The sequence below is a fragment of the Takifugu flavidus genome, chromosome 1, assembly GCF_003711565.1.
Source record: "Takifugu flavidus isolate HTHZ2018 chromosome 1, ASM371156v2, whole genome shotgun sequence".
Lineage (NCBI taxonomy): Eukaryota > Metazoa > Chordata > Actinopteri > Tetraodontiformes > Tetraodontidae > Takifugu > Takifugu flavidus.
In genome coordinates this window covers 24329971-24343839 of record NC_079520.1, presented here as the reverse complement: position 1 = coordinate 24343839, position 13869 = coordinate 24329971, and the positions used below count along the sequence as shown (strand labels likewise).

Sequence of the window (13869 nt, the reverse complement as noted above, 5' to 3'; positions counted from 1 at the left end):
TAATTAGTATGTACGCAATGTATGCAATGCCTAGCTGAGGATAATGAGCATCTAAAAACATTGACAGGAGGTTCTGCAGACACTACCCAGTGCTGGAAATAACCTGCAGACCCAGGGTTTTCTGGAAAAGTAATTTACAGTATGTGTCATTTATGGTTGTCATTTGGACACTCCCCCAAATTCACAGGTTTTCAATCATCTCTTGGCGCGTTCGTGAGTTGCAGGTAAAAGGCAGCAGATTCTGCTGAATATCCTGCACGTCAGCTGCGTCTTGCATGGAAGGCAGCTGTGTCAGTGCTGAAAATATTTATTCAATAATCAACACTTAAGATTTTAAAGACTTTCCCGTCTCCTCCTCGATTGCGACAGCAAACTGGCGCCTCTGCTCAGACTTGCGTGATGTGCGTACAGCCGCTTCCCCTGCGTAGACGCTTCCAGATGCTGCTGCTTTCTCTGCACGCAGATGTGGCATCACTTCCCACCCTCTGAGAAAAAGAAAGAGGTCACAGAGGAAGTAGTCGAGCACGTCCTACATGGCATTTCCTGGTCTGGACAGATACTTTCATTCCTCTTTGTTCTCACTGTCACTGTTATTCATCCAGTGTCCTGGAGGTTCTCTTTCAGGCCTGATGTTCCCTCGCTGTTCCCTATTTAGATCCTCTTTTGCAGCTGGAAACACACACATTGTTGCCAAAAGTTTGTTGGTGTGTGTTCTTTGTGGGTATAATGATAGACTTAAAAGCTTTCTTTCATTCTCAGCACTGCGACTTGCAGCAGTAAGTTCACAAGTACACTTTTTTCTTACTAACTTTAATGAAGTTAGGGGTGAAAGTTCCCATTGGCCCATTTTAGATGCAGAATGGATTTTTCTCTTTCTCATTCTGTCACAAGCTCATTGGATATCTTTCTTTCAGACTCAGTTAGTGCCGGCAATAAAAGGAAAAAATGGCCGATTCCCATTAACAACTGCCAGTGAACGATAATTACAGATTTTTATTCATTCAGCTGAGTTATAACTATTTCTTTTTTATTGAATTTATACATATTTTTCTTTTATAAAGTTTTATGAAGTTCAGCGACTTATCTACTAAGCCCACTTGTGCTGCCTTCTGGTTTCTGACACCCACCTTTATCGTCCAATAGTTTTCTTTGCAACTGAGAGATCAGCCGTGTCTTTACAGAGGCAGGACGAAGCAGCTACGAATAAATTTCACTCCATTGTGTGAAACAGACAGCGGCTCTGACATTCTAAGAAAGACAATGCTGATAATTTCAGTCTTGTAATGGTGAAATGCTTACAGTGGACCTCCTGTGATTATAGTTGCAAAATAATGCTTTCCTCTTGAGTCCATTTTCATTTGAGGAAAAAGCTGCTCCAATCTGAAATGAAGCATGAATAATGTTAAAGGTATGAGCTGTGTAGTCGCTGATGTATAGCTCTCCATTACAGCTATTCAGCCTTGATCTCCTCCCGTTATTATTGGTTTGCTTTCAGTCAGATTTGATTGAGTTCCACACGAGTCACATGCACAGAGTTCTGCAACTAACGATGATCACCATCATTACAGACCCCAAGTCATGTATTCAAATGTACTAAAGCACTTCCCCCCAATGCATTAGCATGTTTTTCATGTGGCTTGAGCTGAATGATTGTGGAGTAATCTGCAGGCTTCCTTAAAAGAACTCTGTGAGGTCTTTCATCTTGGGAAGAACATGCAGTACTGACCGTTAGCAGAGCCGAATAGAGAGACACACAGAATATTTACATGTGTTCTAAGCCATTCTTCCTGCCTGTGCTGAAAGAAAAGAGTTTTCAGTATGTGAGGTTAAGGAACCTTTGGTACACTCGCACTTACCACCATCTCCTGTTTGTTTTCTCCTTTTGGACTGAAAGCAGCGAGATTGCAGCCGCTCTGTGTATAGATGATAGGGTTTCTAGGAGACAGCATTAGCAGCTAATTCCTATCCACCCACAGCAGGTACATTCATTTTTCATTTCCATGGACATCAAAATAATTTCTTTACCTTTCACTGTGAAGGCAAAAAGATAAAAACATACAAAAACATATGTATTAACTATAAAGATGTGCATGTACTCATCAAGGGATTTTTCCCCCGGTTAATTAGAAAGCATCTCTAAACTTGGGCTCTGCTCCGTGTTAAATCCTGGTTTCAAAACGTACCTACCTGCGTCATTCCCGCTTGTCTTTCCTTTCCTAAATCTTCCAATTGATTGGGCACACTGTAATTACTGGCTCCAGCGGAATTAGCCTTCCCTTAAAAGAGGAAGGGGTGCGCTCATATGAAACTGTCTTTTTTTCCAGTCAGGTCTGATCCGGACTGATAATGGGGAGTTTTTCATCGAGCCCCTGGAGAAAGGCCAGCAGGATGTGGAAGTGAAGGGGCGGGTCCACGTGGTGTACCGCAGGTCGGCCATCAAAAAGGAGACGGGCCAGCAAAGGCAGGACCTCCGCAATGAAGGTGGGGGAGAAGCTCGATGATGTCAGTGGAAACATAAAGCGTTGTCTGTGGTGTGCATGTGTTGGCAGTGTTTGCATGTGTGTGGCTGTGGTATATGTAGAGTGTGTAGTGTATCTGTCCATGAACCTTTACCAACACTTACTGGGCAAAAGGGGGTTCCATCAGTTCACCACAGGACATACACACAATTCACACACTCATTTACCTAGGGGGACCTATTGTGCAGGCTATTCAAAGTCCCTTATAGGGCTCCATTTTATCGATCCCTGACCCACTGAATATTATGAACACCCTAGTTTGGGTGGGCAGTTGAAGTGAACATAGAAGCCTACCAGTTTGGCAGAACAAACACTGAAAAACTCCTGATTTATATTCCATATTATGCAGGCATGCAGCTTACTCTGCATAGGCTAAAAGCTTTTCATTAAAGGCAGGCAGCATTCATAAATGACTAAGTCAATAATTGCTCTTGCTGAAATATGCCTCCAAATCACACCTGGGGAACCCCCACTAAGTGAACCGAAGTGTAATTGGTGTCTATATAAAGAGAGTTGCACATGGATTCCCTTTGATCAGCGGGAGAGGAGGTGCTGCATAAGAACTGGGTGGCTGATGAAGCCTGGAGACTAATTGGTGACTTTAAATGTGCCTGAGAGTGAACGATGGCGTGTGATTGCTGTGACAGACCGAATGCCTGTGTGACACGTCCCACCTGATGTTTGTTTGGATAGACTCCAGAGCTCTTTGCAAGCCTGGTGACAGTAAACAGCTTATGAATCAGTTTGGATTTGTTTGAATCCTTTGAAGGTGACTGTCAATCAAGACAAACTAGTACCAATATTGGAACTCATTTTGCAGGTAAATAGTCTTTTAAAGGAAGTGTCTTCCTTTCAGACCCCCCCCCCTCCCATCTGTTGCATTATATCCGTATTTAAAGTAACCAAATGGAAACTAGCCTTATTACAGCTCCGGGAAGGGTGCTAAAACTGTGCCGCTCTCAGCACTGCAAGAAAAGACGCTGTTCTTGCTAAAGCAGCTGGTAAATCGAGCAGCTGGGCTCCAGCATGTGTTCGCAGCAGCAAAACAGATCTATGCCTCTTTACGTTTCATTTCACCAGACACAGGGTTGTTGAATGACATGACTCATTTTTGCCTTCCAGACCATTTTTGATGGTCATTCTTTTTAAGAGTCAAAGATTAACATTACATACTAAAGTGTCTTAAAGGTCATTATTCATTTCAGCATTTCGGTTCTATCTCTCTCAGTCAATTTCTTTTCTTTTTTTTACCTACACACACACATCCTTTATGTCATAAATCATATACATTTCAAAATGCATGGTGGGTTTGAGGCACTTCTCCCACCTATGAGTTTACCAAAGCAATGTACCCGGTTGTGTTTGTCTTTATAAGGTCATTAAGTACAAATACCAGTTTATATTTTCCTAAACTTACACCGCAAAGGAATTATTTTGAAGAAAACACAGAAATGTCCAAATCCCACAAAGCCATCGTGTCGTTTCTTTGCTGACTGTATTTCTGCAGTTGCTGATTTCGGGATCGCGAACCTTCCCGTAGCTCTGGATATCGTGGAACACAAACTGTCCGAGTCCGAGCGCAAGAGGAGGCACGCAAAGACGGAAGACTACAACATCGAGGTGCTGCTGGCCGTGGACGACTCCGTGGTTCGCTTTCATGGCAAGGAGCACGTGCAGAACTACGTCCTCACGCTCATGAACATCGTAAGTTCGCTCGGGGCTTCGCATGAAATAACCTTCAGCTTTGGTGACACATCCACTAACCGTTCTTGTCGAGAGAGATTAATGAGCTGAATAATGTATTTTTAATGTCATTAAAAATGTCTTAAAAGACATTTTCTAATTGGTTTCTAATAATTGGTTTGCTGACCTTTTTTGGCTGTATAGTGTATATCTGGGGTGCTTTTATTCCTCTCTGCCCTCTCTGACACCACGCCATGCCACGCTTCCCCCAGGCCCCTGCTTTCTATAGCTGTTTATGGATTATTGATGAGAAATAAGGGGGGAAACGAAACTCTCAGCTCATTCATTATGGGTTCCACCAGCTCCTACCACCATAATCTGCTTACTGAGCCCAAATCCCCCCGAGTCAGATTTTCGCAGGGTGCTGGTTTCACTCTGTAACAGTTACCATTCGGACCCCGCATGGTGGTCTGATTAGCCGCACTAGACCAATTAGAAAGTTGAGTTAGAGCTTGTTTGCGGCGGTCATGTAAACCAGTGCCAGAAGTCCGCCCACACTCCACATCCATAAGCTCTGCCGATGTGAAATGATGTTCTTAATTTCTCTATTATATTCACATTCCAGTCTGTAATGTTTTGAGAATGCAGACGCGTTTGCCTTTTAATGATGGCTGAATCGTTGCGCTCTGTTGTTGATTGTTGTTCCTGCAGTGGCTGTCGAGGGTCCCGGGGGATATTTGAATTTTCTCTGCAGAAGCAATCTGTAACGTGTTCCCGATGATTAAAATTGCCGAGGCTTTTGGAGTGAAGTGGAGAACGTTGTCGTGCATTTTCAGTTATTTTGCTGAGCAAAGTATGCAGAGAGAAAATCGGAGGTTTAAACAAGTCAGGGTCTAAAGTCTTTATTGCACTTGTAAGCTATAGGCCTGCCGTGTCTGAAAGAACTCTGCCCGTTAAAATCCCTCCGAATCCCTGCTCGGTGGCTGCAGACTGCGCAGTACCACCTGGAGAAACCCTCCCCGAGGGATTGATTACTGGACATCCTGTCTGCGCGGAGCCAAGGTGGCTGCCGAGGTGCCTGCTGTACAATGGCTCTGTTGTTTTAAGCGCGCACCAGGATTTTGTCCACGCTGATGTGATGCCGTACACAAGACAGAGACACCTTTAGCCCAGCTGTTTGCTGTTTCCAGCCCCTCCCTCTGGATTTGTCATTATTCCGGCTCAGTCCATCCCGAAGCTCCTGTCCTGGAATTATGGTTCAACTTTCTCCAGTGTTTATGGAGTCCTCATTGAACTTTTGTGAAATCTAATCTGGCCCTCTCGTTGCAACAGCTTCACTGTTTCTACTCCAAAATAAACACACCAATATAGGTCACTTCTGGAATCTGAGCGCCGAACAAATGTGGGTAAACTTGGGCTCACTCAAATATTCTTTACGGCATTTATCCACCTGAATAGGCTTCTGTGAATACAATATTTGCTCAAATGCTTTGGTCGCGACCCCTTCGTCCCAGAGCAAATTTGGACTTGAACCACGGCTGTCTTTCTTTAGTAGGAGAGGTTTTGTCCTGTACAGCTAAGCACAGTTTATCATGTAATGTCATGTACTGACATTATATAACGTGTCCTGTGCCTGTATGTCTGCACAGCTTGCTGCCAGTTCTTTAGAAGCAGGTGAAAACAGCGCACACATCCAGCATCCTTTAGCAGCACACTGTCAATATTATTCCAACCAAGCTGCTTGGAAAACTCTTGGAAGTGAAAAGCCAAGGCTGGCGAGTATTATCCCGCTTGGACAGCTGATAACGCCATGCGAAGGGGAAGCACTTGCAAGGATATTACAGCAGATTTTTTTTGGATTTGCTCATCCATCCCATCCCTCAGTTGAAAGTAAATTCCCTTCACAAGCTCTGGTCAGTAAGTTAATTAGCTGAAATCGTGTTATTCAAGAAGCAATTTTTAAGGTCTGTTTGTGCAACCAATTAATCATCTTAAATGGTTGTTTATATTTAATGTCTGGGCTCAAATCCTGACAATTTCCAATTTGAATGAAGTGGAAAAAAGGCCTGTTTGCCTTTTAAAATAAAGGCCATAATTGGAAATGGTACGCGATAATATAGACGGGCAGAATGCCGGTCACAGGAGTTTTGGGACTCATCGCGTTCGGTGGATTGAGCGAATATAGCAACCTTTTTTAAAATTACATTTTCCCCAAACTGTCCCTTAAGATGCTGGAAACCTCAAAAAGTACCCCCCCCACCCCACCCCACCCCTCACCCCACCCCTCACCCATTTTTATAGTAAATTATTCAATTTGCAACAGAGTGATCTCATTTTGACCGCTGTTTTCAGAATGGTTATAAAGCTATGAGAAAAATCCAGAAAAACCAGAAGGAGGAAGAATTGAATTGAAAATGCATTCTCTCACGACTATTGTTCGTCTAATCTTGTCAGTTCCCCCTCTAACCTTAAAAAGGCAAATCCATCATTTTTCAGTAATTGAGGTACACACAGCAGGTAAAGACATCAAATCACTATTATTTGTAAGGAGGCGAGGAAATCTTTCATATTCTTGTCGCTGACACACAAATAATGGAAGCAATTTGAGCCATTTAACATGAATTGACCATTTAATAGTTTTTAACGGCGTAGAACATTGCAGGAGAAGCCCAGCTGCAAATTTTCAGGCCGACAAATAAATGACACTGCTGGTGAAGACAGAGGTGCATTATGGGTATGAGGAATTATGACAGCGGCTCACAAGTCCTGACAGATCAAATGCAGCCTGCTAAGGACAACTTGAGTGCTACAGCAGTTTGTTTGGCTTCAAAAGCACATCAATTCAAGTGTCCGCTCAGAAAAGAAATATTCTCCCTCCTCAGTGTTGCCTTCTATTCAAGCACAGTGCAAATAATTTGACTGAGGAGCGCTGCTAGTGACACTGAGTCTAGTGGGACTAGTGCACAGGCCTGTGTAAAACTGTTCTTTGGAGAATGTGGACTTTCTTTGATTGTCCTCGGGGTAAATATTAACATTCCACAGTATTATTATGAACCCAAGCAGCACATTTCTGGGTCAGTATTGCGTAACTATATTGGAGTTGGAAATTCGCCAGTGTCTTATTCCTCCTGATGCTGGGTTCGCTGGAAGAGCCCGGAAGCTTTGGGAATGGAATCTGCAAGGTCAACAGCTTGAATAAGCCTTGTTTACATGCCGACTGTGCCAGTCGCCCTATAGCAGGAAGGTTCTGGGTTCCATTCCCCGTCCTGGCTCTTCTCTGTGGAGCTGACATGTTTTTGCCTGTTCCTCCAATTTCCAGAGTTCAGAAAAATGCACATAACATTGATCGGAGTTTCTAAATTGGCCCTCGGCATGAGCACAATCAGACTTGGTTAGTGATGATGTGAGCACTGGGAACTCTGGACGCTGACTGGCCTCAAACTCAGTGACATAGGAAAATCTATATTTGTACCACTTTTAGCCTGTAAGGCCTTTTAGGTTACTGTTAATCTAAAAAACTATACAGGCTGGAAAAAGGATAGCTTGCACTGTTGTTTTATACGGATTAGAACCTGTCCCCCCCCCCCCCCCCTCATTTGAGTGTGTTCTTTCATTGTATATCCTGCCTCGGGGCTCTTCTCCCAGGTGTCTTTGCACCACATCAGCCTGATCCAATCTCTAGGAGGGCTCGAATCACCTCAGCTTTTCTTTGTTTCCATCATTGTGCTCTCTGCAGACTTAATATTGCGTCTGTAATCACCGCTATCAAATAACTGTGTTCTGTTTGTGCCCCAGTGTAAAAGAGGCATGATTATCTTCATTTCCATTTCAGGTGGATGAAATCTATCACGATGAATCCTTGGGGACCAACATCAACATTGTCCTGGTCCGCATGATAATGGTCGGCTACCGACAGGTGAGGTCACGTGTGAAATCCTGCTGTCGTGTAAACTGTGGCGCCATTGACGCAAACGCCACCAAAGTACTTGTCAGTCCCTCGGTGCGTTTGTGGAATAATTTTGTTGAATTGCCTGTTGCTCGGCTGATAAAGTGCCTGTTCAATAGGCAGAAACAGCAGCACAGATCTCGCCATTAGAGCAGCAGTTGTCACAATGAATGAAAAAAAGCATTTAAAGGCCGTTTTTGGATGTATAGGCATGACATAAACCTGGTCGTTAAATTAAAACAGGAAATCCTGCCTGGGAAAACCTTAAACTGTCTCAACCATTTTATCTTAAGCCAAAGAAACCCTGTTGATATGAGCATCACAAGAACTTAATTGTTACAACAATTACTTAACACCACTGTGGTTATCAGGTGACAGTCATGTGACCAGACAGGAAGTAACTTTCCAAAAGAGTAGTAACAACTGAACACAGCTATAACAAATAACAGTCATAAAGCTTTAATATCATATCGTATACTGCGTTCAGATGAAATTTCTCAGTTAATTTAATATAAATAAAATCAAGGAAAAGAGCATTTATTAAAAGCAATTTTATTGTGTGAAAATAAAATGTTAGCAAAGTTATAATAGAAAGGAACAGAAATATGTTCTAACCTATTAAGAGTCAGTTTCTAGTGCAATATATTCCAGTTTAATTGCTAAGGTAGCTGAGATAACGATTTAAAAACCCTGACATCTTACAGCGGTCCCTTGTTGTGGGTTGTCTGAGAGATAATTTTAGTAATTAATGAAAACACCAGAGTCAATGCACACTGAGCTGCTTGTCAGCAGTAATTAAGATTGTAGTTATGCAACGCCTGCATTAACTGTACATGCAGAAAGTGTGGCTTCCATTTGGTACATTAATTCAACGTGTTTTATTTCACTTCACTTAATCCGTCCGCCTGTCAAAGCAAACCGCTTCAGTGTTACAATATCTGTATTTTTTCGTTTTATGATATTCGCTGACACGTGTGGGTGGACAAGTGTGATGTGCATCTCATCGCTCATGTTGGCCGCGCATTTCAGGCTTACGGCCACATCGTTATCTGGGGTTGCTGTCTTATTCTGAGGCTTTTGCTAAAGAAATCTGTTATATGTAATAATAACCCATTCATCTGCTTTTGTAGTTCTAGCAGCTAGACGTTCTAGCTAGTTCTAGCTAGTTCTAGCTGCTAAATTACTAAAGTTGCTTTTTTTTGCAAAGACTCACATGATATGTACTACGCTAGTGGCAGCGATGGGACGTATTTTTAATGCTAATCCTCTGTTTGGGAGTAACATATTTTATTTAAATATATATTACAGGTTTCCCTCAGATATTTTATTCTTGCCTTTCTCTATCCTGCCACTAAGCACCCTGAGCAAAGTGACATTCTTCTGTTTACTGCAACACAAAAATGTTTTTAAAAGGCGGTTTCTTCGACCTATTTTTCAGTCCATAAGCCTGATCGAGCGTGGTAACCCATCTCGCAGCCTGGAACAGGTGTGTCGATGGGCCAACACGCAGCAGCGCCGCGACCCCGAGCACTCTGAATACCACGACCACGCCATCTTCCTCACAAGGCAAGATTTTGGTCCCGCAGGTATGCAAGGTACTGTATTTTTCTCGATCGAGGACTGTGCAGACTGAGTGCTGATATCTGCTGCCATTCACAAAGGGGTGGGCGCCAGGTCTTGCCGAGGTAAGGTCGACAGAATCTTGAAACGGCCGAGATCCAAAACTCAATTCCGCTCTTACTGACCTTACAAGAAAACAATTATCTTTCCAAAGCCTTGCAGACACGACATTGATGCCCCCCTGGATTTGAAAAATTGGGACTGATGAAGTTCTTTTGGCATGTAGAGAAAAGCAGAAATGTCACCGCGAGTAAGCGTAGAAAGGTTCAGCAGGGACCTTTTTCGCAAATTCTGGGAGGATTAGCTCTAAATCCTAATAACACATGTATGCAATCAGCCAGAGTTTTGCACCATACATGTCAGGTCAGCGATCTCCCATGCTGTATTTATCTTTCAGCCCTTCAATAGAAAAATTGAAGCGGCCAGCCTGAGCTCTGCAGACAGCCCACCCAAAGACACAGGACCCTCTGTGCTCAAGTTCAATATCTTGCATTTAACCTGTGTATATTTTTAACTTTTAAAGCACATGTGTCATGTTTAGAAGAGGACCCGTGGCTACCTGGTTTTCTTGTCACACCTCCCGTTGTTGCCATGGTTGCTGTTTTGTTGTCTTCATAACAAGCCCGGTTTCTATGGCATCGTGTGCTATGCTGGGGTGGGCCCCGCGTTGCCAATCGGGTCCCAAGCAGACATCACACACCCTTGTCAGTGTTTAGCTTCACGTTTTTAGAATCCATATCCCAATCCAAATATTGTGGCTCTGTGATAAGCTGATGAAAATCCATGTGGTTAACAGAGCAAATGCAGAGCAAACGGAGGTAAAAGATTTCTATGAATCCCTGACAGCAAGTTTTCTACATCCACCCATCTACTCCCCACGGGAGGCAAATATGGACTTTTGGTGTTTCCATGGTTGCGGTATACAAATCACCCACTGAGAGAGATCTGAAAAGCCTGGGAATGTCACCTTTGGATGGGATAATATAATCACGCTGGCTTCATTTATTAGATTCACAGGCTGATCCAGAGCAGTCTGGCATAACATGCGCTAACATGTTCGTTATTTCTAGATGAATAAATTGTCAAAAAAGCTGTGAGAACTGTTGGCTGTAAATTAACATAGCATGTCTTTGTTTTTTGTGGGAAACCCAATTACAATAAATGAATCGCTCACACTAACCCTGCATAAAAGGCCGGGATTTAAACCCAGAATCTGCATTGCCCCCGAACTGTTTTGTATGTAGACGGCACTGTGGACAGTAAATAAAGCAGTTATTGTTATTCTCTTATGTGGTGCACTTCAAGAAGAATGCACCTATTTGGCTAAGCTAAATTTGGCTAGCACATGTCCTGAAGCTCAATCCCAAGAATGGCGCCATTATCTTGATCTACTCACTCTGTCTTGTCATGCTCCCCATGCAGGCAGCAGCCTGTTGAAATTCTGACTGCAATTGTGTGTTGAGCTAAATGTGGGCCATACCTGCCAAACATGCTGCTATTGCATCCATTGCTTTGGCAGGGGGGCCACCACTAGCCTTCGCTGAGGAAAAGTGAGCGTTGCTGATTGGTTTACTGTTAATTTTAACTTTTAAACTCCTACTTTACCCTCATGAAAGTGATCTTAAATGATATTCACGAGACTTCCTCTTTCCACACCAGCAGTAAAGAAACTGATTTCTTCCCATTGCTGCTTTTGCTTTCACATCATGTTGCTTCCATGTGCAAAGCTTCTAATTAAAAAAATTCCCCTTTATCTGCCTTATAGATAAAGGGTCGTGTTCCACCTGCTGTCACGTTTTGTCACTCCAGTTTAAAACGTGTCCATTTTTGCCATCGTCACCCTTTTGATTCCTGATGAATAAAGAAAAAAAGAAGAACTGTGGCAGAATCTACAGCTTTCCAAAGTTTGTCTTCTCAAACCCTTCACAATAACCCCACGTTAGCATCTTTGATGGCTGTCTGCCTGCTGCATTTGCTGCTTTTTTTGTTTTACCTGCATGCCAAAAAGGTCTTCTGATCGTCAGAAAGCATGAAAGTCATATAGAAGGTTTCAACGAAAATAAACGAGAGGTTGAAACCAGCGTTAATTTGACCCAAACCCAAATGCACTAATCTGAGTGGCTGCACACCTCTTGATCGAGTTATGTTTCATGTTTGTGCTTTGCTTGAAATTTGGTGTAATGTTGCATTTCAGGGCAAAAGTCCATCAGGAGACATCAACAGGCTGTCGATCTCATCATACTGTCATTATAAGTTTATGTCACTATCATATTCCCACTGTAGCCTTTTCCATGTTAATTAGCATTCACCCCACTTCAGTTGGGTGTATTAATACTGACTTTACACTTAGAGCTTTTGAAAATTAGACATTTTAGCCTCCTGGGAGCATTTGAACTACAATTTCCTTTCATTTTTTGCCTCAGTAAGTATTTTTACTGGCTCCAGGTGAAAATCAGAACATTGTTAAGGTTTGTAATTTCCACACACTATAAAAGAGCAATCATCGCAGCTGGCTAAACAGAAAAGCTCGAGACCTGTTACATGATGGCAGTCATGTCCTGGCGCTGCACGTTTAGTGATGGCAAATGTGATGATTGGAGCTGTGCGATCTTTTCTGTTGCCCAGGTTACGCTCCGGTGACGGGGATGTGCCACCCGCTGAGGAGCTGCACTCTGAACCACGAGGACGGCTTCTCCTCTGCCTTTGTGGTCGCTCATGAAACTGGCCACGTGTAAGTAATGGCTCAGTGATGAAAGCGCCAGCAGGGTCTCCCAGTTTCTCATCCCGCTGCAGCATAGGCTGTTTTGACCGATTGAAGTCTTTTAATCCATGGAAGATGTTTTTTCTCTTGAACATGTTTTACAGAGGAAACAGCTGAATCAATATTTGCACATTGCAGTATGCTAGCTGCTAGCACACCTCCTGTACATGACTCATATATATTGATGGTTAGACTGATTTCCTAAGTAAAGAGTGTAGTTTATCTCCACCTCTCTAAATGTGAACGTCTTTCTGTTGCTAAAGCTCAGGAAGATTGAAGGAATGAGCGCCGCCTATAAGGACAGAGGTCTCAAACCGCTTTGTGCAAAGCGGAATCGGTTATTCCGCAAGGTTGATTGCTTATAGACCTAGTGGATAGGGCAGATTGCAACAGAAGAAGAGACAATCTGGGGAGAGAAGTATGCTCTTTGTCCATGTAATGACGATTATTATCCTTCATTGCATGACCTTTGTGGAAGAATCTGAAAATACGCCAAATGATAATCCTTCAGACGTCCAGGTTAATGGGCACTATCTTCTTCTCTGATCAAGCTCATTAATAATTTATTCATAGGTCATTTACTGCACTCTGTCCCTGATCCAGGAAAAACATTTCAAAGTCAGACATTTTGAGAAAAAAGTAAGAGCTGCCCTCTCGCACGCTTCGATAAGCATATTGAATGGTAGCTGCCATGTGAGCAATCCGTCAAACACTTGTGCTGCTGCTGTCATCTCCAGCCATACAAACCCTGTAACAGCCCCTTACACGTGCAGGATTTCTGGCTGAACTCCTGTCTTATCCTTCCTCTAATTAGCACTAAAACGTGGCGGTGAATTTATTTCGGAGCCCAGGTCATCCTCCGTGACCTGTGCATTTAAATCCTTGCTTGTTGACATCTGCTCTAGAACATCGCCGAGACCTGAACGGCCTCACTACGGCGTGTCCTATTTCCTGCTTGAAGTCTTCCTGGTCTGTCTGACACTGACCTCTGACTACAACTGCACTTCCTCCTATGTAGCCTAGGTTTACCTCAGGGTTCGGAGCTCCGGGCTCCTCTCCTGCATGCTCACTTTCCCTGATCTGGTGATGATATCAGTGTCGGCATTTTCTCCAAATCACCAAATGCCATCCGCCTCAAAGAAATATAATGAGAGTTTCAGGCCCTGCACTGTCCTGTTGTCCCGGCTATAATTGGTCTCCCATGATTCGCTGCCAATTTGACAAATTATGTCTCTCTTGGTACAAATCTGCATTGTAAAATGTATTCTGGGCAGCAGTTACTTTGGTCACACTGTCATAATTGCATCGTCCCATCTTTGAAACGGAGCCGTGGCCTTCAT

At 43.2% G+C, this 13869-nt stretch overlaps 1 protein-coding gene across 2 annotated transcripts in view; it reads left to right on the top strand.

Moving 5' to 3' along the window:
- The window catches only part of LOC130521833 (A disintegrin and metalloproteinase with thrombospondin motifs 14), a 31689-nt gene that overhangs the window by 6450 nt on the left and 11370 nt on the right, over window positions 1-13869 (top strand). Inside the window, exons 3-7 of one of the 2 annotated variants that reach the window (XM_057025670.1) lie at window positions 2325-2481; window positions 4027-4223; window positions 8035-8118; window positions 9587-9734; window positions 12394-12499. In XM_057025670.1, the coding sequence (XP_056881650.1) occupies window positions 2325-2481; window positions 4027-4223; window positions 8035-8118; window positions 9587-9734; window positions 12394-12499 (692 nt within the window). Of the gene's footprint in view, window positions 1-2324; window positions 2482-4026; window positions 4224-8034; window positions 8119-9586; window positions 9744-12393; window positions 12500-13869 lie in introns of both variants that reach the window. The other variant, XM_057025661.1, reaches the window with a different exon arrangement.